The following is a 26,109-nucleotide window of genomic DNA, read 5'->3' on the forward strand; positions in this document are numbered from 1 at the left end:
CGAGTGTCATCGGGCACCTTTACCGTCCTCATGTTGAGATCTTCGGAGATGACGAAGAGCTGTATTTGTTGGATATATTGTCTTATGTGAAAGTCAGTTGACCACGTCATTCATTTACGTCACAGTTGTTCCTCTACCAACGCCAGTACTTACTGCCTCTTTCATATCACAAAACACACACACACACACACACACACACACACACACACACAGAGAGAGAGAGAGAGAGAGAGAGAGAGAGAGAGAGAAACAACATTCTGTATATTCCAGAAGGAAGGGATTGAGAACAAAGTTGTATACTATTCTAGCAGTCGCTTTAAAAGTGGGCGGGAAATAAGTTTTCTCTCGTTGCACGGAAAATAAAGCAGGGCTCAGACAAACCGGCAATATATGCCTTTTTTTAGCATTACCAAAGAAGTGACTTTATGCCCCTCTTTTTAGAATTATCAAAGAAATGACTTTAACTCCTGTTTGTGATAGTTTCCAGCTACGGAGGCATTACTCACAGTTCAGTAACTTTGCTACAGAAGTTCGGTTACCTTTCTTCTGCCTTAAGTTCCTAACTTTTTCCCTGAATTGGTCCCATTCGGCCGAAACTTGGCCTTCTGCCCTTAGAAATAGTAATGAAGGTATCTAATGAAATTAGAGGCGTGACGGTGGCCGTCGTCTTGCTTTACTGCGTCTTTCACGCTTTGCGCTCCCGCCTCCGTCACCCGACACCACGTTGATGGTTACAGTCGTTTCCCCGCCAAGCGCGTTTCCGGCCAACTCCGGGAGCAACTCTCCGTGAACAGCTGGGGCCAGAAACACCGCGGCCGCCGACTGCGCTTTTCTGTTTCTTAATTTACTTTGCCGACCTACAGTTTATGCTGTATACACTGCGGGTACAGCTGTATCGCTACAGACACACGCCGTTTCTTTCACAAAAATCTGTTTTTAGTTTTTTTATAGTCTTTACTCTGTTGCTTATTTTGATGTCAGTTTCTTCCTAACCTCTGTTAATCTCTTCGACACTGCACACCTGTCACTCAGTAACCTATGAAGCACATCACAGTCCTGTACTTTGCCAGTTTAGTTTTCTCTGTGTCGCTCACTAACCCAGGGTGTCTTAAGATATATTTCAGTGGTAGTGATTTTCAGTGTGTCTCTTTAAACTGAGTACCCAAACTTATAAGTTATATGAATCATTTACAGTGACGAGCCAGTATGTAAATTAGAGTATTCAGATCGCTGATATGTTCAACAACATGATAAAGTCAGCTTAAAATAAATTATCTCAGCATAAAAAAAACATCGTTAGGTACAAAATACCCAGTTTTGCCCCACCTGTGGTGTAAAATGGGATACCCATTGAAATGAATAGAAAAAAACTTGAAAATAAGGAAAAAAGATTCAGCTGCAAAAAATATATGAAAACATATAGAAGTCCTTAAAAATACTAACCAAACGATGCCCTATCAGATTTTGAAGACCAAAACTGATTTTTCACACAGAACTTCTATTTTGCAAAATGTTGCTCTAATGTAGACAAAGTTTGCAATAATTGGTCCTAATAAAAAAAACATTCGTTATTAAAAGCAGGAACGCAGACGAAGTAGCTGTCGTCTTCTTCTGCATTCGGACATTATTCGTGAGCTCAGCGACAACATAATAGACGCTGGATCCATCTCTCCTTCTATAACGAGTATGAATATAGCCTATTGCAAAATGTGCATGCTTCGTCTAGGTCTTCTTCGCCTGATGAGGTCGAAGAAACTTTTATTTTAATTTTTTTTGCCTGTCTAATCTTTCCAGCTGACATTTTTTGCTTCTTTACCTTCTTTAAAGCTTGGCCCGTGTGGCTCTTCCCCACAAAAAGTTTTGTGTCGAGTTTCTTTTCTTCCTTCTCTTTTCTGGCTTTTTCTTCATTTTCAGAATCATTTTTGTGTGGAGAGGAGGTCAATATTACTGTTTCGCCCTTCTTCCTGTTGGTGGTAGGCTTTCCACTCTCTTCAAAATCAACGTTTGGAGAAGGTATTGACGATGGACTACCAGAAGCTCCAGTAACTACAATCAGTCCAATCTAATTCATTTCCGAAGTCTCAGGAGCAGCCGCCAAATAATCTTGTGTTTCCGGAAATTTTTCGGTTGTAGAAGATTGGGAAACTTTGTCTTGGAGCACATTGGTTTTAGGGGCGATGTCTTGAGATGTCTAAGCGTCTGATGATTTGCCTCGTGGTTCTCTCTCTCTCTCTCTCTCTCTCTCTCTCTCTCTCTCTTTTTTTTTTTTTCGTCCTTAAAGCGCGATTGGAATGGTTTTGCCCTACATTGTGTACCCGGTTTTGATCCATAGTGCAAAACTGAGAAAACGTGACGTTGGAAAGTTCGCATTCACATTATGTGCTTCACACTAACACCGAAATACACCGAAAAACCTGCTTAATGGAAAAGTTACTTAGCTATTTCTTACCAGGTAATGACTCTATTCAAAATGCGCCAACATCGGAGAAAATTTAAGCAAACATTTTAAGAAGTTGTAGAGGGAAAAGGAACGTGCGCCCACTAATGACGGTTACCTATGACTCCCCGGAATGTTGTCGGAGATCTTTCTTTCCCTGCACAGGAGCTTTCTTGTCGTTTCTTTGCATCTGCTATGTTGCGTAACTTTTCCTTCTTCAGTTGCGGAATTTATTCAGTTGGAGCCTGTGAAATGAGAAGGCGCTGTGAGATTACCGTGTTTCTTATCTGCGAAATATTTTTTCACTGAAGTGACGTACACATTTATCATCGTCTGATCAGTAGTTCTTAGGAGCGAAACGCAGAATACGCGAGTGTGGTTCACAACTGAAGCGAAAGCACTTCGTGTATAGAATTTGCTCGTTATGTGGGGAATCGGACGTGGGGAGGGGGGGGGGGGGGGGACAAAATGGGCAACAGAGGTTGTGAGATGGATAAGTAAAACAGTGTCGTGTAGCACGCAGCTCTGAAGTCTTGACAGTAGTAAGTAGGTTTATTTCTGTTTATTACCAGTGATCTTAAAATGATCGATTTTATGGCACATGATTCGTCCCTTGTCGTCTAGATACAATTTGTCGTCTAGATAGAATTTTTCTGCCTATTGCCCTCTCAACGGGGATATCGGGAAGGAGATAGGAAAGGCCGAGAGGGAGTATCACGATACCGATAAACGAGATAATCAGACGTCAGCTGCAGAACGAGGCTGGTATCATCAAAAAGGATTTTGCAGCGTCTATAATCCTCCAATATATCGCCCAATAGACGTCAAAGTGCTGATTCAGCGTGGTAGAATGTCGCAAAATTCGATAACAAGGCGGAAGGAAGAGTCCCTCGTTATACGTTTCCTTAACGATGAACTTTGTGAGTGAAGAGTAAACTTGAAGCAGTGGCACAATTGAGAATGTTTCTAGAATACGAAAACAGTCATTTCTAAATTTGAAGTAGCTCCTGTATATGAACGTTCTTGGTCCTAGGCCAGCAGCTGATTTTGTTGATCGTGTGTCATGAAGAACAGCTATAAAATTTTTAGGCCTGTAACAATGATAAATAAGAATCAAGATTCTGTAAGGTGGATGAACCTAGGAAGACGTGAAATGTAGACGGTCCACTGAGAAAAATTGCTTTCTGTAGTTTAAAAACACTGTAACCCGGAAAACAATAGAAAATCAAAACTAAAACTGCGTTGGTAGTTGAGGAAATGGTTCGTTATCTATCTGTTTTGCTTATAGATATGATTCCATAACACGTCATAAAAGGTTCAAATGGTTCAAATGGCTCTGAGCACTATGGGACTTAACATCTTAGGTCATCAGTCCCCTAGAACTTAGAACTACTTAAACCTAACTAACCTAAGGACATCACACACATCCATGCCCGAGGCAGGATTCGAACCTGCGACCGTAGCAGTCCCGCGGTTCCGGGCTGCAGCGCGTAGAACCGCACGACCACCGCGGCCGGCCGTCATAAAAGGAATTAATATATATGTGATATAGGCGGTTCTGTGTATAAGGGTATTGTTTGATAGGAGAAAGCAATGTGGTAACAGACTTACGCAACACATGACTTTCCAAGTGTTGGAATACACAATTAAGTTTACCGGATATCGAACAGCTAAACGCTAAACAGCTAAACGTGATGATCGAGCGAAGAAAAAGAAAAAAAAAAATAGAATTGACACCCAGTTACCAGAACTAATTATTTGCGAGGGGACTAGTAAAGACTTTAATTTCTTTTTTAGGTGAATTGGCATCTTCATTGCACTGCCTGTATTCTACGAAGCATCCTCACTTGTTGTGGCAATACCTTTTTTATTTTTTTTTGTTCCACAGCACATTCTCGCTAATTTGTGCAACGTACGAAGAGCAGACCGACAGTCTCCACTGTACGAGCGGATCACACAGGATTCTCTCTGCCGCGGTGGTATAGACTACTTAAGTTTGGATCGATCGGGAAGTGGGACTGCAACAGCCGCACGTGGCCTAGCAACGAATGCAGCCGCGGGCTCAGAGGTGTGAATACTATCGAACCGTTGTTTAACTAGTCGTTGTTGCAAAATACTGACGCGAGCTCTATACAGCAGAATGGAAATAGATGAAATAGATAGTAGAAGCTGACCTCGTCGAAGATCAATTTGGTTTCCTGAGAAATGTGGGAACACGCGAGGCAATATATTCCTACGAATTATTTGAGAAGGTACGTTGAAGAAAGGCAAAAGTACGTTTATAGCATTTGTAGATTTAGAGAATGCTTTTAACAGTGTTGACTGCATTGAACTCTCTTGATATTTTGAAGATATCAATGATAAAACACAAGGAATAGAAAGCTATTTACTACTCATACAGAAAGCAGACTGCAGTTACGAGAATCGAAGGACTTGAAAGGGAAGCTTTTATATGTCAATCCTTTTGACTGGATGTCTTGGTGACCACGGGCGTTCACTAGGATAAGAAAATGAAAAGCCTACAGCGGGCGGTATGATCTTATTTATTGTGTTGTATCAGTTTCGGCGCTTCAATGCGCCATCTTCATGCCTTAGCTGATGCTGAAGGGGTTAGCACGATCCACATATACGTCTGAGCTGGCAGTTGATTGTTGGAGTGCTGACATTATAGTTACAGATAGTCTGCGCAAATCACTTACGTTGGACACTGATGCAGCGTGTATATGGATCGTGATAATCCCTTCAGCATCGACTAAGGCCTGAAGATGGCGCACTGAAGCGTCGAAACTGGTAGCTACACAATAATTAAGATATAAGGACGGCTGTGGGTGTTTCATTTTCTTACAATGAAAGGCAAGCTGTTGTTAAGAAGGAAGTGAGAAAGGATTATAGTCTATCCCCCATGTTATGGAGTCTGTACATTGAGCAAGCGGTAAAGGAAACCAAGGAGAAATTTGGTAAGGTAATTAAAATACATGGAGAAAAGCGTTTCGGAAAAAGAGAATTTTTAAAATATAAATTCAAGTGTTATCAAGTGTTATCAAGTGTTTTGAGAAGGTATTTGTCTGGAGTGTAGCCTTGTATAGAAGTGAAACGTGAAGTTCAGACAAGAAGAGAATAGAAGCTCTCCAAATGTGATCGTTCAGAAGAATGCTGACGTATAGATCTGTAGATCTGATTGCGAAGGACGAGGTAATGAAATGAATTGGGTAAGAAAGAAGTTTAGGACACAGCTTGTCTATAAGAAGGGATTAGTTAATAGATCGCGTAATGGTGCGTCAAATGGAAGGAAGCGTTGGGGTGGGGGATAAAAACTGAAGAGGGAGACGTAGGGACGAGTACAATAAGCAGCTTCAAATGAGTGTTGTTCGCAGTAGTTATTCATAGATGAAGAGACTGCCACAGCATCGATTAGCGTGCGGAGTTGCACGACACCAATCTTCGGACAGGAGACCACGACATTACAAGGGCAACAGACGACGAATCGGACAATAGAAGTACGTGCTCAAGTCGCTTCCGGGGTTGCTCCAGCCGCATTGTGTGGTTCTTCCAAATTACAACACAGTAAGACTAGGTTAGAGCAGAGGCGGCGTTGTGACGCACCTGCAGACGAACTCGGTCTCGGAGAGGCAGAGGCCGAGGCAGTGGTGGCGCGAGGAGGCGGTCTCGGTGCGCCGGGCGTGACCCACGAGGCGGTGGCCCAGCACGCGGTCGGCGCACCACGCGCGCTCGCACGGCCGCTCCTCCAGGCACAGCTTCTGCGCGTAGATGGTGAACACCGGGAACTGCGACCGCGTCAGCGCACCTGTCACACAACACAGCGCCGACCCTCAGTCGACTTCAGTCCTCTGGCAAGCTCCCGTCTGACATGAAGCAAACCTGAATATCTAGCCATCATTTTCATTTGCAGCTCCATGTATTGGCCGGGTTTGCAGTTAAAATTGTTGGATGTGAGGTCCGCCAGTTATGCAGAACACCGTTTTTCTCAGTACCCAAACATGTTTCGGCACCACTGTGCCGTCATCAGTGGGTTTTCGTTTCTATTTATTTTGCAATGCGAACATTTTTGTTAAATGATTATAAAATTATGTGCAGTTTTAGTTCAAACAACAGATCGTTTCTTTTTGTAAATACCTTTACATTTGGTGTGCATGAATTTTCTGGATCACTTGTGTGTTAATTACTACAGGTAGCTTGTCATCTGCAACCAAACGACGTTGACGATTTTTTTTCTGGGAGTTAACCTATCTTCTAGGATGGCAAAACGAATATAGGTGCGAAAACATGGCGAAAAACTGAATCACAGTTTTTACATCCTTTAAGATAGGTTAACTCCCAGCGAAAAAAAAAAAAACCTCATCAACATCGTTTGGTTGCAAATGACAACCTACCTGTACTAATTAACACACAAGTGATCCAGAAAATTCATGCACACCAAATGTAAAGGTATATCTGTTGTTTGAACTAAAAATGCACATGATTTTAAAATCATTTAACAAAAATCTTCGCATCGCAGAATAAATAAAAACCCACTGATGATGGCACAGTGGTGCCGAAACATGTTTGGGTACTGAGAAAAACGGTGTTCTGCATAACTGGCAAACCTCACACCCAACAATCTGAATATCTAGATCCAATAACTGAAAACTATTATTCGCTACATGGTAAGTCTCGCGTAAAAATTCGTAATAGCATGTAGTGAGCCACTGTAAACAGAACTCTTTATTCACAGCTGTAGGTAATTATTTTCTTTGAAAAACACCAAAGTAATCAAATAAAAATTAAATTACTAATGGGAGATGAACAGCATCTGCCTATGGAGATTTTTTTTTTTTATACGCTGGGCTTCACGTTTCGTCTCCTAATTGTGGAAACATCATCTGGACCTTAAGCTGTCGGCACATGGCACAGATTATTTAACGTCGACGTGGCGCTGTACGAGTCTTGTGACGTCACTTCCTGATATCCACGTTGAGGAACTGTTTCGTCACATAAAACACAAAATAAGTTCTGTGATATTTCGGTGACGCGTTACTTAAAGTATAACCGACAGGAAGTAGGAACGCCCCCTGCGTCCCAAACAGAAAGCCTGAGGCCTGCATATAGCAAGACACCATATTATACAGGATGCATCAAAAAGAATCATCCGATTTAAAAAAAAATCAAAGCTGTTATGATATTTGAGATATGAGCGTGAACAACGTACTGTTGGAAAGAGCAGACTCTCGAGTTTTACGTGGTTGTACAACATGAGAGGGACTCTCCGAATTTTAATGTGGTTTGTGCAGCTTCACGGGAAAAGGTGTATGGTCCATTTTCCTTTGCCGAGAACACTGTTACAGGAAGCACATATTTCGATATGCTGGAAACTTTCTTTTCCCACAGTTGGAGACTGATACGAACGACTTCATTTTCCAACAGGATGGGGCACCGACACACTGGCATCTGGGAGTGCGGAAATTTTTAAATCAAAGGATTACTGAACGATGGATCGGTCACACTAGACCAAATGATTCAGCCTTACATTACTGGCCTCCAAGGTCACCGGACTTGACTGTATGTGATTATTTCTAGTGGGGGTTTAAAGAAGGCTCTTTTTATGTGCCTCCGTTACCAAAAACAATCAATAAACTGAGACATCGCATAACAGCTGCTATGGAAGCTGTAACTCAAGACACGCTCGTTGCAGAGTGGGAACAATTTGAATACCGCATTGATATATGCCGTACATGTCAAGTGGGGCGTATTGAACACCTATGAAAAGGTATGAAAAAAAGCTTTGTGAGTTTACCGTTCATCGAAAAACAGGATTCAGTGTATATGTTTATTAGTTTCCTAGAAATACAGACGTGCCAAAACAAATTATTGTTTTTGATACACCCTGTATTTGTCGTGTTCAGTAGAAGCCCGTATATTGTGGGTTTTATGTTATACTTTAAACCCAATGAATATATGCTGTGCGGGCCGTGGTGTCCGAGCGGTTCTAGGCGCTACAGTCTGGAAACGCGTGACCGCTGCGGTCGCAGGTTCGAATCCTGCCTCGGGCATGGATGTGTGTGATGTCTTTAGGTTAGTTAGGTTTAAGTACTTCTAAGTTCTAGGGGACTGTTGACCTCAGAAGTTAAGTCCCATAGTGCTCAGAGCCATTTGAACCATTTTTTTCTAAGCAGCAGCACATTTAATGTCTCGAGAACGAATCGTTATTGTTACTATTTGTGGAAATAAGACGATGGGAAACGTCATATTGGTGGTTAAATAATTTTCGTATTTAATTGTTATCGCGTCCCAACTCGCGTGTTATGAGAGTGGGCCGATTTAAGGCTATGATTCATGAAAAACTTGTCGTTCTTGTTAAGATTATTTGTTATAACTAAATGTACATTAATAACTTTTCGGCGATTAAAGCCTGTAGAAGGATATAACACAAAATTAAAAGCCGTTAACGAAGTAGCTATCGTGGTGATGAAGAGAGGCACCACGCTGTGGAACAGGTTAGGTCGCCAGAGGGTTCGAGTCCTGCTGTATCTAAACTTTTTTTTCACCTTCGCGTTTGCTGAACGCGTTTTTTGGGACTTTCGTACGAAATTTGTAGAAGTAATTTCTGTAATATTTGACGTTATGTAAATATAAGTACTTTCTCTTCCGGAAGTGAGTTTCCTCGGTTCGGTGAACATTTATTAGCTGATGTCCGTACTGGCTGGACTTGTATCTTTCCTTTGTCTTTTTACATGTTCACGGATACTGAAGCTTTTGTTTGTGTATACCACAGACAGAACAGCATGACTAGCATAAGGACGACGGAAGAAATTTTCTTTTTAATAGAGCTAACGGAAGAATTTTACGCGTGTCCAATTTCGTGAATAAACTTTATTGTTTGCGTGCCAAGTAAGGCCGAAAACTGGCGCTAGAGAACGGTGGGAGTGCAAAATCATGTTAGCCAGCGCGTCCCGTGTGCCGGCGGCGCTGTCTCTCGTGACGGTGGATCTCTCGTCTGCTGCATCGTCCCGTGTGCCGACGGCTTTAGTGCTAATTAACGCAAACTTTTTACCTACTACAAGGTTCTGTTTTGCATGTTTCTTCAGTCAGTTTGCAGTTGATCCTTGGAGAGAGTACATCGTGGTTACAGGTAGTCTGCATAAACCAGTTATGATGATGCATCGTGAATGCTGATGCTGTTAACCCCTTCAGCATCAAATGGCTCTGACCACTATGGGACTTAACTTCTGAGGTCATCAGTCCCCTATAACTACTTAAACCTAACTAACCTAAGGACATCACATACATCCATGCCCGAGGCAGGATTCGAACCTGCGACCGTAGCGGTCGCGCGGTTCCAGACTGTAGCGCCTAGAACCACTCGGCCACTCCGGCCGGCCCTTCAGCATCAGCTAAGGTCCCAAGATGGTGCACGGAAACACCGAAACTGGTAGCCATACAATAAATGTCATCATAAGGACGGCTGTAGGTGTTTCAGTTTCATACGTAAGTCTTCCAGATCTCCAATCACAAGGATGTACATACAAAAACGAAAGTTTCGGGCCTGGCGTTGAGCGCTGTGATACAGGAAACCAGCTCCAGTGCGTGAAGTGTCAACTTTCAAGAGATTTTAATCGGACTATACCTTGCTGTAGGGCCTAGACAGTGTTATTATTATTGACAGTGGTCAGATACCAAGCATAGACAGCCTGAAGTTTCCAATTCCTGCTAACTCAGAAGTCCAGCAATCAAATGAGGTACAAACAAGTATAGCGCAGACATTTTAACATAGCGGATTTGGAACGGGGGGGGGGGGGGGGGATGCATGAACTTCAAATGTGTGTGAATAAATTCCTAATGGACCAAACTGCTAAGGTCATCGGTTCATAGACTGACACACTACTTAAACTAGCTTATGCTAAGAACAACACACACACACCCATGCCCGAGGGAGGACTCGAACCTCCGGCGGAAGGGGCCGCACAATGCTTGACATGGCGGCCTATGGGTGAAGGAAGTGTCGCTAGTAGGGAGAGCGATGCAGAAGAAACATTTTTTGTAACAAGTGTCTTGCCTCACTGTGGACCGTTAGCTCTTCTTTCTGAGGAGGAGTCGCGGTAAGCACTCGCCAAGCACTGAGAATTTCTTAGTCATTCAGTCAAAATAAATGTTAGTAGTAAATAGCACCAACTGTCTCATTGGATTCATTAGTTCGTGATTTAATAAAATGCCTTGAAAAACTGATGATGATGTACCCTCCATCATTGTAAAAATAAAAATGTTGGAAGAAAATACTGTTTCGTTCTAAAGTTTAATTAGCCGCTATCGTTGATGATGGTAGAGGTATGAGGGGGATATTAGCTAATATCGGATTGCACTCAGGGTTAATGGTCTGAGAAAAGTTGGGAGCCACTGGACTATTGAGACAAATAAATTCTCTGAGAATTTCTTATTCTATTTCTGTAGCGTTTCGCAAAATAATTAGCTGCACATTCTGAGAGCCCCTTTAGGTTCCCACAGGTGTGTTGTAAGGGGAGGCAATTAAAGTTGGACTTTGTAAGTGCATTGACTTGAGCACGCCAGAGCCTCTGCGAGAGTTTTCCTGTTCCCTTTGTGGCCTTGTTGCTCCGCCAGCGTTTTGGTCATGTTGCTCTTGCGCGGCTGACGTGTATTGACGTATACGTGTAACACGACTCCACGTCGGCTTCTAGGCTCGCTCTGAGCCGATGGCGCATCTCAGCTTACTGGAAACCTGCCACGGCACCCTGTTTTGGTACCTGATGGTTATTTTCTCGAAAGTTGACGTGCCTTTGATATAACAGCACTGCCCATCGATAGGCTAATTTCCGCAGTTGATTGCTCAGGTGCATTTCGCCTCTTGCTGTGTTTTCCCGTTTTTCACACCGTACCATGATTTTGAGTATTACCGTATTTTACTTTCTTACCCAGCGAATGAAGGACTTGCTATAATACAGCCGAAGTCGCTTCGAAAACTTTGGAGAAAAAATGCAAGCCCCTGCTTCTCCGAAACTTTAGGCGACATGTCCTTTTGTACTAAGCAAAGCACTTTCAGGTTTATGTGAAAGTAACTTCGTGTATTACTTGAAAATCTCCTCCTGTCGGTACCTCGGGGATACACATCCGTGACGTCGCACGGAAAGACATTCCCCGTCGCCGCTCTTCTTTGGAGCTTTTCTGTCTCTTCTTTTAATTCTACGTTGGAAGCGTCACATATTAACGAGGATAATCGAGCATCGGTCGAGCAAGAGGTTTGTAAGGCTTTTTTCCTGGGTAAATTACATTTACTTAGGATTGTTACAATCAGTCTCACCCTGGCATCTGGTTTTCCTGCAATTAGACCCAATGTAGGTCGCTCCACGCGAATACTCGTAAATATTTAACGGCTGTTATTATTCCCAGTGATTTATCGTCGATAATATAATCGAAAAGTAACGGGCCTTTCTCGCTCTTTCCGCGCAGTACTCTAAATTTGTGTTGAGGGTAAACTGTCAGTCACTGTGCGAAGTGTCGACGCCTTAGAGGCCTGTCTTTATTTCAGTACAGATTTCTGGCGTTGCAAGTTTTCTATATGAAATTAATTATACGCGAACAATCTCACTGCGCTTCCGACGATTGCAACAGCTCATTTACCGTGAACAGTAGTGACCCTGTAATAATACTAATAATGGCGTGTGACGAGGGCCTCCCGTCGGGTAGACCGCTCACCTGGTGCAAGCCTTTCGATTTGACGCCACTTCGGCGACTTGCGCGTCGAAGTGACCCTGTGACACTCCTTGAAGTACTCATGAAGTTCAGACGTGTTGTATCTAACAGGCTCAGAGTACTGTTACAAAGATTGTCCTATATTACATAAGCTCCAGATATATATATTTGAAGTCTTTGGGCTGCACACAGCATAGTGAGAGAGTGGAAAATATTATGAAGAAAGAAAAAGGAAACATCAGCCGAAATAAGAAAGCCCAATTCTCTGTCTGCTTGGTGGCTCGGTGATAAAAGTGCCCGACTGCGGATGCAAAGGTCTCAGTTTCAACCTCCGATCACTCCTAGGACTTTTGCCTGTCAGTTATCACTTCTTTCACCTATGGTAATTAATAAAATCTTCTCGGCCACAGCGACACGGCAGTCATTGACCATTTGTCAATGGCCGAGGAGAGATCAGTCGAAAGCTCGTGGGATTTTATGCATTCATACCTACGGTAATATTCGTAAATGTAAAACATGCCGAGTTGCACCGTGGTTCGCAATCCAATTTAAATTATTGGTCCTTGTTATAACTGAATTGGTGAGTTACGTCGGAGGAAGGCAGCACCGTACCACCTGCAATAGGAATATACCGGTACCTAGTAAAAAGACTGCAGTGTTCAAAGCAAACTTTTGTTTGATGAGAACTTTTCTTTTATGTTTTTAAAATGTTTGTTCTATGTCGATCATAGGTGGCCGTATTCGACAAAAAAAAAGTTGTCCAAAGCAAACATTTGGGTTGGTTGTGTAGCTGTTGACTGTACCCCTCTGGTATTGTGTAACTTTCTTTGTTTTTTTCTAACGTTTATTCCGTCTAGTACAGCGTTTTTTTTCATGATTTAGCAGATTTTATTTTATTATTTAACTTTGTTGCCGAATGCCCTTCCTGACGGCATAGTCTTCAGGGTGACGTAGGAGAGGGAAGTCATGTGCACCACCTGTCTGTAAATCGTGTAAACTTTGTTCTATGTGTGATGGAATTTTAACTTTTTTTTGTATCTATTCTCTGAGCTGGAATTTGGGGACCGGTCTAGAATTTGCCTAAACGAGCTTGGAAACCACCTCAAAACCTCTCTCTGACTGGCCGCTGTATAAGCCGATGGTCGTCAAACCGCCGCGCGGATTAGATACGGTTCTGACTCGACACCCTGTCTCCTAAGTTAGAGCGCTGCGCATTACGCCATACGAGCAAGTGCTCTGATAGAGGAAGTTTCATATGAGCGCACACTGTACTGTAGAGTGAATATGTAAACATTCCCCATGCTGTGGCTAAGCCACGTCTCCGCAATTTCCTTTCTTCCACGAGTGCGAGTGCTGGAAGTTTCACAGGAAAGCTTCTGTGAAGTTTGGAAGGTAGGAGATAAGCTACTGGGGAAAGTAAAGCTGAGAGGACGGGTCGCGGGTCGTGCTTGGGTAGCGCAGTCGACTCAGCAATTGCCCACGAAAGGCAAAGATCCCGATTCTAAATCTCGGTCCGGCACGCAATTTTAATCCGTCAGAAACTTTCAGGTTCTCTGGTGTTCTGTAACAGTGTAATGAAAAAGTCACGTCCTTAGTATACATCGTGCTTCTCTCGCAGTATTGTACTTTCTTTCAGTACATAAGTACTGCTTCCTTCTTTTTCGCGATGAAATGCCTGATTTCCAGTCTTCACCACAGTAATTTTGGGTGGAGAATTGCTGAAAAAACCACCAAAAAGGAAAAACTGTTACCTAAATGTACATGCAGAGAACGAAGCAGTAAAGGCGTGTAGGCAACGGGCGGTCGAGGCAGAGTTGAGCTGGAAAGTTTAACTTTTGCTACGGTTGCGCAGGTGTATAGTGGACTGCCTACGACGCCTCGGGTAAAGCGCTCGTCTCGCTAACGCGTCAGGGCGCCTTCCGCAGCGAAGACACCAGCCAGCTCGGCAGCGTGCACGACGACGCGACGCAGTCGGTGCGTTTCCAGCAAAGCCCGGCATCCGGCGAGGTCGCCGCCGCTCTTGCGTCGCAGCTGCGGCACACTGGCGCGTCTGTCACATTGATTACCGCGCTGGAACGCTGAGCATCTCGTCGCCTCGCTATTAATTAACTAATTAATCAGTCAACTAATTAATTCGTGACAGGATGTCAGGCGTAATTCATTCACGACGCCGCCGCGAGCGCCGCCCACGGAAAGGTGGTTAGCCGCACGCGGGGCGACTGCAGCGCCGACGCGAGAGTGCGTATGTTGGCTGGATGGGAGAGCGGTAGACGGCTGGTAGAACCCGGAATTGGCAGAGGGCTGAATGCAGGTGTAGGTCTAGCGCAGTCGCATTCGTGCTGCCTACCGTGAAAAAGTGACGGATGTTCACTGTAGATACCGAGTGTATCTCATACTCCGTACTCCATACTCCGTATACCATGTATCAAAACATGTGGTGCGTGGTTGAAATGACCTCAGCGACAAATCTAAAGTGTGCAGTGAAAACTATTACGTGTGCAAGAACGAGGATGGAGTGGGAATGCATTTACATCGATTGGACGAAAACGAACACTCGAAACCGACGTTTCACGACAATTAATCTATAAAAACACACCAAATGTCAGAAAGAAAGCGTGTAAACCGTCTGATGATGAATCACAACGATTCGAAACCGGTAACGGTTTCCTTTGAATAAAGGAACTCAAAGTAAATTTGTGGCTGGTTGCTGTCCTAACACCATCAACTCATTAAAGTTTCTTTTGGTTGCATTCATACGTGGAGCACCGGGAGAATGATACCTCAAACGCAATCCGATCCGTTGTAATTCGTAGAATCCTGCCTCTAAGGGAGAGATACGTAGGGGATTGCTAGTATATAGCCGTAGAAATGTTGCTTGTCCGACAGAACAGACACCACACACTATATCTTTGTCAGCATTCCGGGCATTTTTTTCTGACAGCGGCCGCGTTAGGGCTTTGAAATTAATCAATGGTGCGAGTTGAAGACGGCATTCCGGACCAGAACTCGAAGGCGGATGTTCTGCTTCTCTAGAAAAGTTGACGTAACAGCCTCGGCCATCCGGACAGGCCTTTCGGCCGATCGAATTTCCCAACTCGACATAGGCCAATGCGGCGTCCCTGTCCCATTGACGTAGGACGAGTTAGGGAATTCGATCGATTGAGAAGCGTGTCCGGATGGCCGAGGCGGTTAAGGCAACCGGTCTAGACAGGCGGAGCATCTGGGTTCGAGTCCCGGTCCTAGCGGAAATTTTCAACTCGCATCACTGATTAATTTCAACGCTCTAATGCGGCCTCCATCGGAGAAAAATCCGTGAATATTATATTCCTAGACTCGTCATTTAAAACTGGTTCTTGAAACTTTGTAAGTAGGCTTTCTCAGATAGTATTGCGTCTATCTTAAAGTGTCTGCCATTTCAGTTTCTCCGGCATCTCCGTTACATGCCTGTGACCATTCGTGCTATCCTTATCTGTATATGTCCAATATCCTCTGTTAGTCCTATTTGGTACGGGTCCCACAAACAATATTCTAGGGTAGGTCGTACGCAATTTTTGTGAGGAACCTTCTCTATATACTGACTACATTTTCCCATTATCCTATCGGTGAAACAAAGCCGGCCACCGGCTTAACATACCACTGCGCATAAGTGATCGTTCCATTTCGTGTCCCTGAAAATTGATACACCCACTTATTTATCAGGTGACCAAGTCCAGCTGTCGCATAATGATATTGTAGTCATAGGATTCTGCGGTTGTTCTTGTGGTGTTATATGGCGACTTCTTAGCTAGCGTACTGACGACACGAGCATCTGAGGAAGAAATACTGCTTAGAAAGAATGTAATTGTGGCCCAGATGAAAACTGCGGCAACGTACTCAGCACCAGCATCCGTCACAATGTGAGCAACAGCTTTTATTTTGCATCCTTGTCAAATGGTTCAACTGGCTCTGAGCACTATGGGACTTAACTTCTGTGGTCATCAGTTCCCTAGAACTTAGAACTACTTAAACATAATTAACCTAAGGACATCACACACATCTATGCCCGAGGCAGGATTCGAACCTGCGGCCGCAGCGGTCGCGCGGTTCCAGACTGTAGCGCTTAGAACCGCTCGGCCACTCCGGCCGGCTGCATCCTTGTCACGAAAGGGCCTATCTAGAAGTAAAGGGCAAGAAATTTCTGCTTCTGTAGTAGGTACGACCCATTGGTGTCAGAGCGATGGAGCGAATATCACATCTGTGAGATTTCACAACATACCGCCGAGGTGGCAGCAGGATGGCTGTATAAAACGTTAGTCAGTGCATGAGGAACAACCAGCTGTAGTTTATTTTTCGTTGGTAGTTAGATTCAGTCCAAGTGGAAGACCTGACTCCCTCCCTCCCTCCCTCCCTCCCTCCCTCCCTCCCTTAAACACTCACTCCTTTATCCTTTCAGCGAAATACAGACGGTGAACTAATCTTCCACCACCAGAGTTTGAACAGATCGCACGAAGTCGAACGGTACCATATGCGTGTGGTTTAGCGACCACGGCTACAGAGACAGGTATCTTAGATGTGAAATGTATTTCTGTCGTTCTAGAATGTGAATTAGAAAGTAATGTAACGGGAACACTTCCATGTTCGGATGAGAACAGCCTTAATCGATCTTTAACGCCATCCTGAAAGAATATTTCTTCCGACTGGGTACCAGGAATGTTCCATTTGTTTGCAGCGTCTTAGAGCAACGCTGAGATCACGCTGCGATACACAAGAAGCCCATTGGCTGTTCTTGCGGCAGCACTCGCGGACTGCAGGCCAAGCACTTAACGGATCGCTTCTCCCACACCATCCTGGAGCAGTTCGGTGCGGCGTTTGGCGAGACTGAAGAAAAGCGACACGTGTGGTCTCATTCAGGATTTTCTCTCAGGAAGCGGTACCTTGACATAACCCGCAATGTTGACTGACGGTCAGCTACGAAGCACTAGTGTGTGGTCAACACAGAGACAGAAACGGTAGAATCGGTCAGTCGAGAGAGTTCAGCTAGAATGTGGACTGGTCAGCGAATGTCACATCAGTAATAAATCTGTCAGGTTCATTTCACCCCTTCCAAAGCTGCCCTAGTCGACTGTTGGTGATCTGATATCAAAGTGGAAACCTGAAGGCACAACCGCAACTAAACTGAGTCTAAACTGACCGTATGTACATACGGACGGGGACTGTCGAACATTGCGAAGGGTCGTCGTAAAAAACCGCTTGAAATCAGCGGAAGGAGTCGCGCATGAGTTCCAAAGTGCTACCAGTAGTCCAGCCAGCACTTGACTGTGCGTAGCGTTTTAAAAAGAATGGGGTACAGTGGTCGAGCTTCTTCTCTGAAACCGTCCATTACTGTAGCCAATGCCAAGCGATTCTTAAAGAGTGAAGCCACTGGGCAGTGAATGGCTAGAAACCAGTGCTTTGGAACGATCAATGATGCTATACCTTGTGGCAAACCGATGGAAGGGTATGGGTTTGGGGTATGCCTGGAGAGTGTTACCTGCCATCATGGGGTGTGCCAACAGTGAAATACGGAAGAGGTGGTTACAGTGAGGGGGCGTTTTTCGTGGTTAGTGTTAATGCGCTTAAGAAAAGGGAAGAATGTGAATACATTTTAAAGCATTGCGTACTGCATGCTTAGGATCAACAGCTCAGAGACGATGATTGTTTCTATTAGCATAACAATGTACACGGTTATGAAGCAGTATCTGTGTTCTAGAGAGTGCACTCATTCATGTTAAAACTGTAATGAGTGCACTTGCTAGTTAAGTTTTTATACACCTATGCTCATAAATTAAGGATAATTGCAGAATGTGGTGCCACACAACGTGGCACTACACACAACTAGCGCTAATAGCATAGGCACATAGGGAACACACACGACACAGATCTGTAAGTCCACGGTATTGGTGATAAGTTGAGAAAACCGCCCCGAAACACATGTGCTAGAAAACGCCACTGTGTCCTGCGCATGTACCCCTACATCAATATGGGATGTGATCACCAGGTACACATACACAGGCCGTACGACGGGTGGCATACTCTGTATCAGGTGGTCGAGCAGCTGCTGGGGTATAGCCTCCCATTCTTGCACCAGTGCCTGTCGGAGCTCCTGAAGTGTCCTAGGGGTTTGAAGACGTGCAGCAATACGTCGACCGAGAGCATCCCAGACGTGCTCGATGGGGTTTAGGTCTGGAGAAAAGGCAGGCCACTACATTCGCCTGCTGTCTTCTGTTTCAAGGTACTCCTGCACGACGGCAGCTCGGTGGGGCCTTGCGTTATCAACCATCAGGAGGAAGGTGGGACCCACTGCACCCCTGAAAAGGCGGACATTCTGGTGCAAAATGACGTCCCGATGCACCTGACCTGTTACAGTTACTCTGTCAAAGACATGGAGGGGTGTACGAGCACCAGTCATAATCCCACCCCACACCATCAAACCACGACATCCACACAGGTCCCTTTCAAGGACATTAAGGGGTTGGTATCTGGTTCCTGGTTCACGCCACATGAAAACCAGGCGAGAATCACTGTTCAGACTATACCTGGACTCGTCCGTGTACATAACCTGGGACCACTTTTCCAATGACCATGTAGTGTGCTCTTGATACCAGGCTTTACGGGCTCTCCTGTGACTAGGGATCAGTGGAATGTACCTCGCAGGACTCCGGGCGAATAAACCATACGTATCACACAGTTTGATTTGAGAGTCAGATACCGTCGACTACTGCCGGCCGGCCGAAGTGGCCGTGCGGTTAAAGGCGCTGCAGTCTGGAACCGCAAGACCGCTACGGTCGCAGGTTCGAATCCTGCCTCGGGCATGGATGTTTGTGATGTCCTTAGGTTAGTTAGGTTTAACTAGTTCTAAGTTCTAGGGGACTAATAACCTCAGCAGTTGAGTCCCATAGTGCTCAGAGCCATTTGAACCATTTGAACTACTGCCGGCCGGCCGGAGTGGCCGAGCGGTTAAAGGCGCTACAGTCTGGAACCGCACGACCGCTACGGTCGCAGGTTCGAATCCTGCCTCGGGCATGGATGTGTGTGATGTCCTTAGGTTAGTTAGGTTTAAGTAGTTCTAAGTTCTAGGGGACATATGACCACAGCAGTTGAGTCCCATAGTGCTCAGAGCCATTTGAACCATTTGACTACTGCCGCTGGAGCGCGCTACGATCGCGTATACTACGTTAGGGCACACGTACCGTATGCACAAGTTGCACCATTTTTGAGCGTTGACCAGCACGTTGAAAACTTACGCTCAACGTTGACTCGACAGCACAGTCGAAGGCCCACGAGAATGACAGGCCGTAACGCATAGGTCACAGCGCGCGACACTGCAGGTCTTACGAGTCTCCGGCGGGGAGCGAGTAATTACTTCAGACGAGTTTAATAATACTTGATTGTATGTTTAAATGCATGCGTGTTCTAGACAGCAAACGATAGATTTAAGCCCTTTAGCGGGTACCATTTCGAGTAACTACATTACTGGCCATTAAAATTGCTACACTAAGAAAAAAAGCAGATGATAAACGGGTATTCATTGGACAAATATATTATACTAGAACTGACATGTGATTACATTTTCACGCAATTTGGGTGCATAGAACCTGAGAAATCAGTACCCAGAACAACCACCTCTGGCCGTAATAACGGCCTTGATACCCCTGGGCATTGAGTCAAACAGAGCTTGGATGGCGTGTACAGGTACAGCTGCCCATGCAGCTTCAACACGATACCACGGTTCATCAAGAGTAGTGACTGGCGTATTGTGACGATCCAGTTGCTCGGCCACCATTCACCGGACGTTTTCAATGGGTGAGAGAACTGGAGAATGTGCTGGCCAGGGCAGCAGTCGAACATTTTCTGTATCCAGAAAAGCCCGTACAGGACCGCAGGACATGCGGTCGTGCATTATCAAGCTGAAATGTAGGGTTTCGCGGGGATCGAATGAAGGGTAGAGCCACGGGTCGTAACACATCTGAAATCTAACGTCCACTCTTCAAAGTGGCGCCAACGCGAACAAGAGATGAGAGAGACGTGTAACCAATGGCACACCGAGCGAGGTGGCGCAGTGGTTAGACACTGGACTCGCATTCGGGAGGACGACGGTTCAATCCCGCGTCCGGCCATCCTGATTTAGTTTTTCCGTGATTTCCCTAAATCGCTCCAGGCAAATGCCGGGATGGTTCCTTTCAAAGGGCACGGCCGACTTCCTTCCCCGTCCTTCCCTAATCCGATGAGACCGATGACCCCGCTGTCTGGTCTCCTTCCCCAAAACCCGCTGTCTGGTCTCCTTCCCCAAAACAACCAACCAAACAATGGCACCCCATACCATCACGCCGGGTGATACGCCAGTATGGCGATGACGAATACACGCTTGCAATGTGCGTTCACCACTATGTCGCCAAACACGGATGCGACAATCATGATGCTGTAAACAGAACCTGGATTCATCCGAAAAAATGACGTTTTGCCATTCGTGCACCCAGGTTCGTCGTTGAGTACACCATCGAAGGCGCTCCTGTCTGTGATGCAGCGTCAAGGGTAACCGCAGCCATGGTCTCCGAGCTGATAGTCCATGCTGCTGCAAACGTCGTCGAACTGTTCGTGCAGACGGTTGTTGTTTTGTAAAGTGTCCATCTGTTGACTCAGGGATCGAGACTTGGCTGCACGATCCGTTACAGCCATGAGGATAAGATGCCTGTCATCTCGACTGCTGGTGATAAGAGGCCGTTGGGATCCAGCGTGGCGTTCCGTATTACCCTCCTGAACCCACCGATTCCATATTCTGCTAACAGTCATTGGATTTCGACCAACGCGAGCAGCAATGTCGCGATACGATAAACCGCAATCCCGATAGGCTACAATCCGACTTTTATAAAAGTCGGAAACGTGATGGTACGCATTTCTCCTCCTTACAGGAGGCATCACAACAACGTTTCACCAGGCAACGCCGGTCAACTGCTGTTTGTGTATGAGAAATGAGTTGGAAACTTGCCTCGTGTCAGCACGTTGTAGGTGTCGCCACCGGCGCCAACCTTGTGTGAATGCTCTGAAAAGCTAATCATTTGCATATCACAGCATCTTCTTCCTGTCGGTTAAATTTCGCGTCTGTAGCACGTCATCTTCGTGGTGTAGCAATTTTAATGGCCAGTAGTGTATCTATTTCCCCGCACACAGCTGAGCGTTCCCGAAGTGTGGCGGACAAGGCGACTAGTGTGACGTCACAAGTTCATCTCAGGGCCCGTACGGCACGGTGCGAGTGTCGACGTCTAAAGCCGTCGGCACACGGACCGTGCTGTCGAACGATAACGTTGAGAGTGCCAAGATCAACGTGCTGCTGAACGCTCAGGAACGATGCGACTTGTGCATACGGTACGTGGGCCCCAATGTGGTATACGCGATCGCAACGCACTCCAGCGGCAGTTGCGGGATGTTTCTAGTTCGTAAATCACACTGTTTACTCAACGGGCGTGCGTAAAATTCACACGTTAGCTCTATTAAAACGCACATTTCGTTCATTGTCGACGAAAAGGAAAGTACCATGTCCAATCAATAAGGACACAGGCTTATAAATGTTCCATTACAAACAGTGTGGTACAAATTTGAAATACTTCTCCGCATAAGATAAACATTATTTCATCATTCCCATATTTTAGTAAAACCCCAAGGTCAGTCTTACTTGGTCACTGTTCCTACCCAGTAGCAGAATCTTTGCAACATGTGAATTGCGAAGCGTAAAAGGAGCAAAATATCTTTATACAAGTAGTGCAAGCCGTCCTGTAGGTTAAGCCAATCGGACAAAGTCACCCCTCAAAAAAAGGTGAACTTATATTTACATAACATCAAATATTATAGTATAAACTTATATTAAACTAATGAAGCATCAGAACCTAATAAAAACGCGAATGTTAGGAAAAAAAATTTGGAAGTGTTACGACACGAACTACCGCCCCAACAAATAACCATTACTTGAGAGAGACGCTACTCACTACGCTAAACCAACAGTACCTCTGCACTGCGTCATTTTATCTTAGCCATTGGTAAAAACGTTAATCGTACTTAATTACGTTACTAATTGAAATTTAAATATAACAAACTGTACCAAGAACAGAGCGTTTTGGGTGGATCTTCAGTGTGTCGCTGCCTTCATATAGCCTACTCTCATAATACGCAAGTTGCAATAATTCTTTGGCTTCGAATATGATGTTTCTCATTAATTTATTGGATCGAATTACACAACTAACAACGGGCTTTCCAGTGATCCTCAATTTGCTGGTGCTCAGAAACGGCATATATACATATAGGCTTGAAATGAATGCCAATATGGCGCCTGACAACTCTGTACTGAAGGGAGACGGCTTGCGTGTGACGTAGGTGGCGTTGTTCCATCTCATTGGTCAACGCTCAGATGCACGCTCAGAATATCTGACATGCCGGATATTGCCCTGCACGTTCGGAAAGACCCCCGAACGTGCTACTCCACGCTATGACGTCAGAAACTCGGCACGGTCAACGCTCAACGTTCGGATGCACGGTCCGTGTGCCGACGGCTTTAGGCAGCGCACACACAGAAGATGAGAGCGGCCAGCACGTTCGTTGACTTTGGTCAGCGGCGGTGTGCACCGTGACGGGAGCGCGTCGTGTCGCGTCGCGGCTCCCCCCGCGCCGCGCGGCAGGGAGCAGTGCCCGTCACGCTAGGCCGGAGGCTGCGCCAGGGTGGACGTGGACGAGGGCACCGGGCGCCGAAGCGTCGCCGCCTCCGCGTCGCGAAAATAGGTCGCGCCCGCCCACTGCTAACTGTACCCGCGCGGCGCCTGCGAGAGCGCGCCGACCGGCTCGGCCCGGACCGGGAACGCGCCCCGCCGCCGCTCGCTTCCATTAGCATCCACTTGTCGCCCGTTCGTCACACTTCGCCGATTTTCACGCATTTGCCGAATCACTACAGCCGAGTGACGAAGCACTCTGCTAATGTTACCTCCCTCCCGAAATCACGACTCCTGATGGATGTAAAGCCTCACCGCTACAGGCACTATTATGTTACAGCTTTGCAGCGACCACTGGAATTGGTCTAACGTAATGAAAGGTTTGTGTTGGTAGTATCCGGGATACATTCTGTCGCTAATTCCGCCGTGATTTCATTAGTAAAGTGTGTACAGAGTGTATAAAAAAGAATCATCCGATTTTAAAAAAAATCGTAACCATTTTGTTACTTGAATTATGTGCGTGAGCCCGCATCTCGTGGTCGTGCGGTAGCGTTCTCGCTTCCCACGCCCGGGTTCCCGGGTTCGATTCCCGGCGGGGTCAGGGATTTTCTCTGCCTCGTGATGGCTGGGTGTTGTGTGCTGTCCTTAGGTTAGTTAGGTTTAAGTAGTTCTAAGTTCTAGGGGACTTATGACCACAGCAGTTGAGTCCCATAGTGCTCAGAGCCATTTGAACCATTTTTTTTATGTGCGTGAACAACATACTGTTCGAAACAGCAAACTTTCGAGTTTGACGTGGTTCCCGCTAGGCAGCAGCAGTGTGCGCCCACTTCAGTTCAAGAAAAATGCTGCCGGGACAACAAAAAGCGTTTTGTGCTCTACGTTTTGCGCAGTGCGGGTCAGTAATGCCTGTTCAGCGTGACTTCCGTACTAGGTACGGTGTGGATCCTCCTGCAGCACAGAGCTTTAGATGCTGGCATGAACAATTCCGAGAAACATGTTGATTGTGTAAAGACAAATCGTCGGGCCGTCCCCAAGTGTCTGACAGAGACGTCGAACGCATCCGCCATAGTTTCACAGGGAGTCCACAGAAATACGTTCGCCGTGCAGCTCGACAGCTCAACACGCCCCCGATGTCCGTCTGGCATGTGTTGCGTCGACGTTTACACATGAAACCATACAAAATTCAGCTATTGCAAGCTCTTCATGGAGGTGACAAACCACAACGTTTGGAGTTCCGTAATTTCGTTCATGGCAAGATGGAGGATGGCTGTTTTCTTCCACGCTTAGTGTTTAGTGACCAGGAAACATTCCATTTAAATGTAAAGGTAAACCGTCATAATTTGAAAATATGGGACACGGAACAACCACATGAAGTTATACGCCGGCCGGGTTGACCGAGCGGTTCTAGGCGCTACAGTCTGGAGCCGCGCGACAGCTACGGTCGCAGGTTCGAATCTTGCCTCGGGCATGGATGTGTGTCACGCCCTTAGGTTAGTTAGGTTTAAGCAGTTCTAAGCTCTAGGGGACTGATGACCTTAGAAGTAAAGTCCCATGGTGCTCAGAACCATTTGAACCATTTTTTTTTTTTTTTTTGAAGTTTCAGATCGGCACACACTATGCTGCAGAGTGGAAATTCATTCTGGAAAAAACTCCACAGGCCGCGGCCGTGACTAAGCCATGTCTCCCAGATATTTTTTCTTCCGGGAGTGCTAGTCCCGGAAGGTGGCAGGATAACTTCCGTGAAGCTTGGAGGTAGAGATGAGGTACTGGCGGAACTAAAGCTGTGGAGGACGGGTCGTGAGTCGTTCTTGGATAGCTTAGTCGGCAGAGCACTAGTCTGCGAAAGACAAAGGTCGCAGATTCGAGTCCGGGTCTGGTACGCAGTCTTAATCTGCCGGAAAGTTTCTGTATTTATACAAGGGGCAGTCAGATGAAAACGAGACAGATGGGCAAATATAAATAAACAATGTGTTATATCGAAAGTAATCGCGATAACCGGTAATACATTTAGCCCACTGTGAGACAAGACTGTCAGTGCCTTCATGGAAAAATGTTTGGGTTGCCTAAGGAACCATGCCTGTACCCAGACGTCTAACCTCGTCTCCCGACACAAATCGACGGCCTGACTCTATTTCCTCATGGATCCAAAAATATGGAAATCGCATGGGAAGAGACCGGGTCCCTAAGTTCCCAAGGTCGCGTCGAATACGCGCTGTTATTCGTTATGAATCAGTTTCACACACTCATGCCACGTATTTATAACCACCTCTGTGCTCAGTGTTAGCGTCACTGTCTACTCGTTCGAAGATTCCGGATGACAACCATAAATTTGTATGTGTTTACGTTGAGAGTCCACTCAGTCATTACTAGGCCGTATGAGAAGTTATTTGAATAAAATAAACAGCGAAATGAACACTCAGAGCTGCGAATATCGTCATAGTAGCAGACTTGCGCCAGGCCGCTATCCACACGGCGTATGTTTGTATCTTACCTTGTGGAGAGACAGAGAGTGGGCTTGGATGAAAGTGAGACAAACTATATGCGAAGAACTGCTGCAATAGTAAGTTACTGGGCAGAGGACGCGATGAATCAGGCTCGAGGAAACTTAATAACTTTTTCGTCCCATTCAGTGCTTTTCTTCTTGAATAACAATCACTTTTTATTAGCACGAAATAACACTGATTTCATTCTCCGTCGCTGCAGCGGAAATGAAAACTTGTACAAAACCGTTTCACCAACAGCAGGCCACCCACGAATAGAGGTATGGCGAGGGGTGGAAGTACACGCAGAGAGGCGTACACTCATTTAGCTTAGCATTGTAAACCCGCTGTGTCCGCTGTTGTTTGAACGCCACGGCTGTCAGCGCCTTTTCTTGTACCCCTATTATGCGATGCCACCTTTGTGAAGGGGAAGGCCTGGATAATCACCGTGCGCCTTTATGAAGCAATTCGCTGTCTACCAGAGAGAGAGAGATGCGAAGAGCAAGGAAATATTTTAGAGAATTATGGTTAATTACTTACAAAGTTCTACGTCCTGAGCACACTAACATGGTTTGCGTTGTCAATTTCACTATCTGATGCGCTTGCTTGGTGAGGAAGAGAATTACACTTCATCGTTCTCTCTGACGCTTTATCCAGAGTGATCTCCAATTTACACAGATGAATTCTTACTTTGCGTCCGTTCAACACTTTCTAGTCTGTGGATTCGACGGAGTTAAAAGTCATTGCTATTCAGTTCCTTAGTACCACGTATGTGAGACTA

The 26,109-nt window shown here is 45.6% G+C and overlaps 1 protein-coding gene across 1 annotated transcript in view; it reads right to left on the bottom strand.

Moving 5' to 3' along the window:
- The window catches only part of LOC126195525 (uncharacterized), a 237,150-nt gene that overhangs the window by 97,613 nt on the left and 113,428 nt on the right, over positions 1-26,109 (bottom strand). The window contains exon 4 of the mRNA XM_049934152.1: positions 6,041-6,242. Coding sequence (XP_049790109.1) covers positions 6,041-6,242 — 202 coding nt within the window. The remainder of the gene's footprint in view (positions 1-6,040; positions 6,243-26,109) is intronic.

The sequence above is a fragment of the Schistocerca nitens genome, chromosome 7, assembly GCF_023898315.1.
Source record: "Schistocerca nitens isolate TAMUIC-IGC-003100 chromosome 7, iqSchNite1.1, whole genome shotgun sequence".
Lineage (NCBI taxonomy): Eukaryota > Metazoa > Arthropoda > Insecta > Orthoptera > Acrididae > Schistocerca > Schistocerca nitens.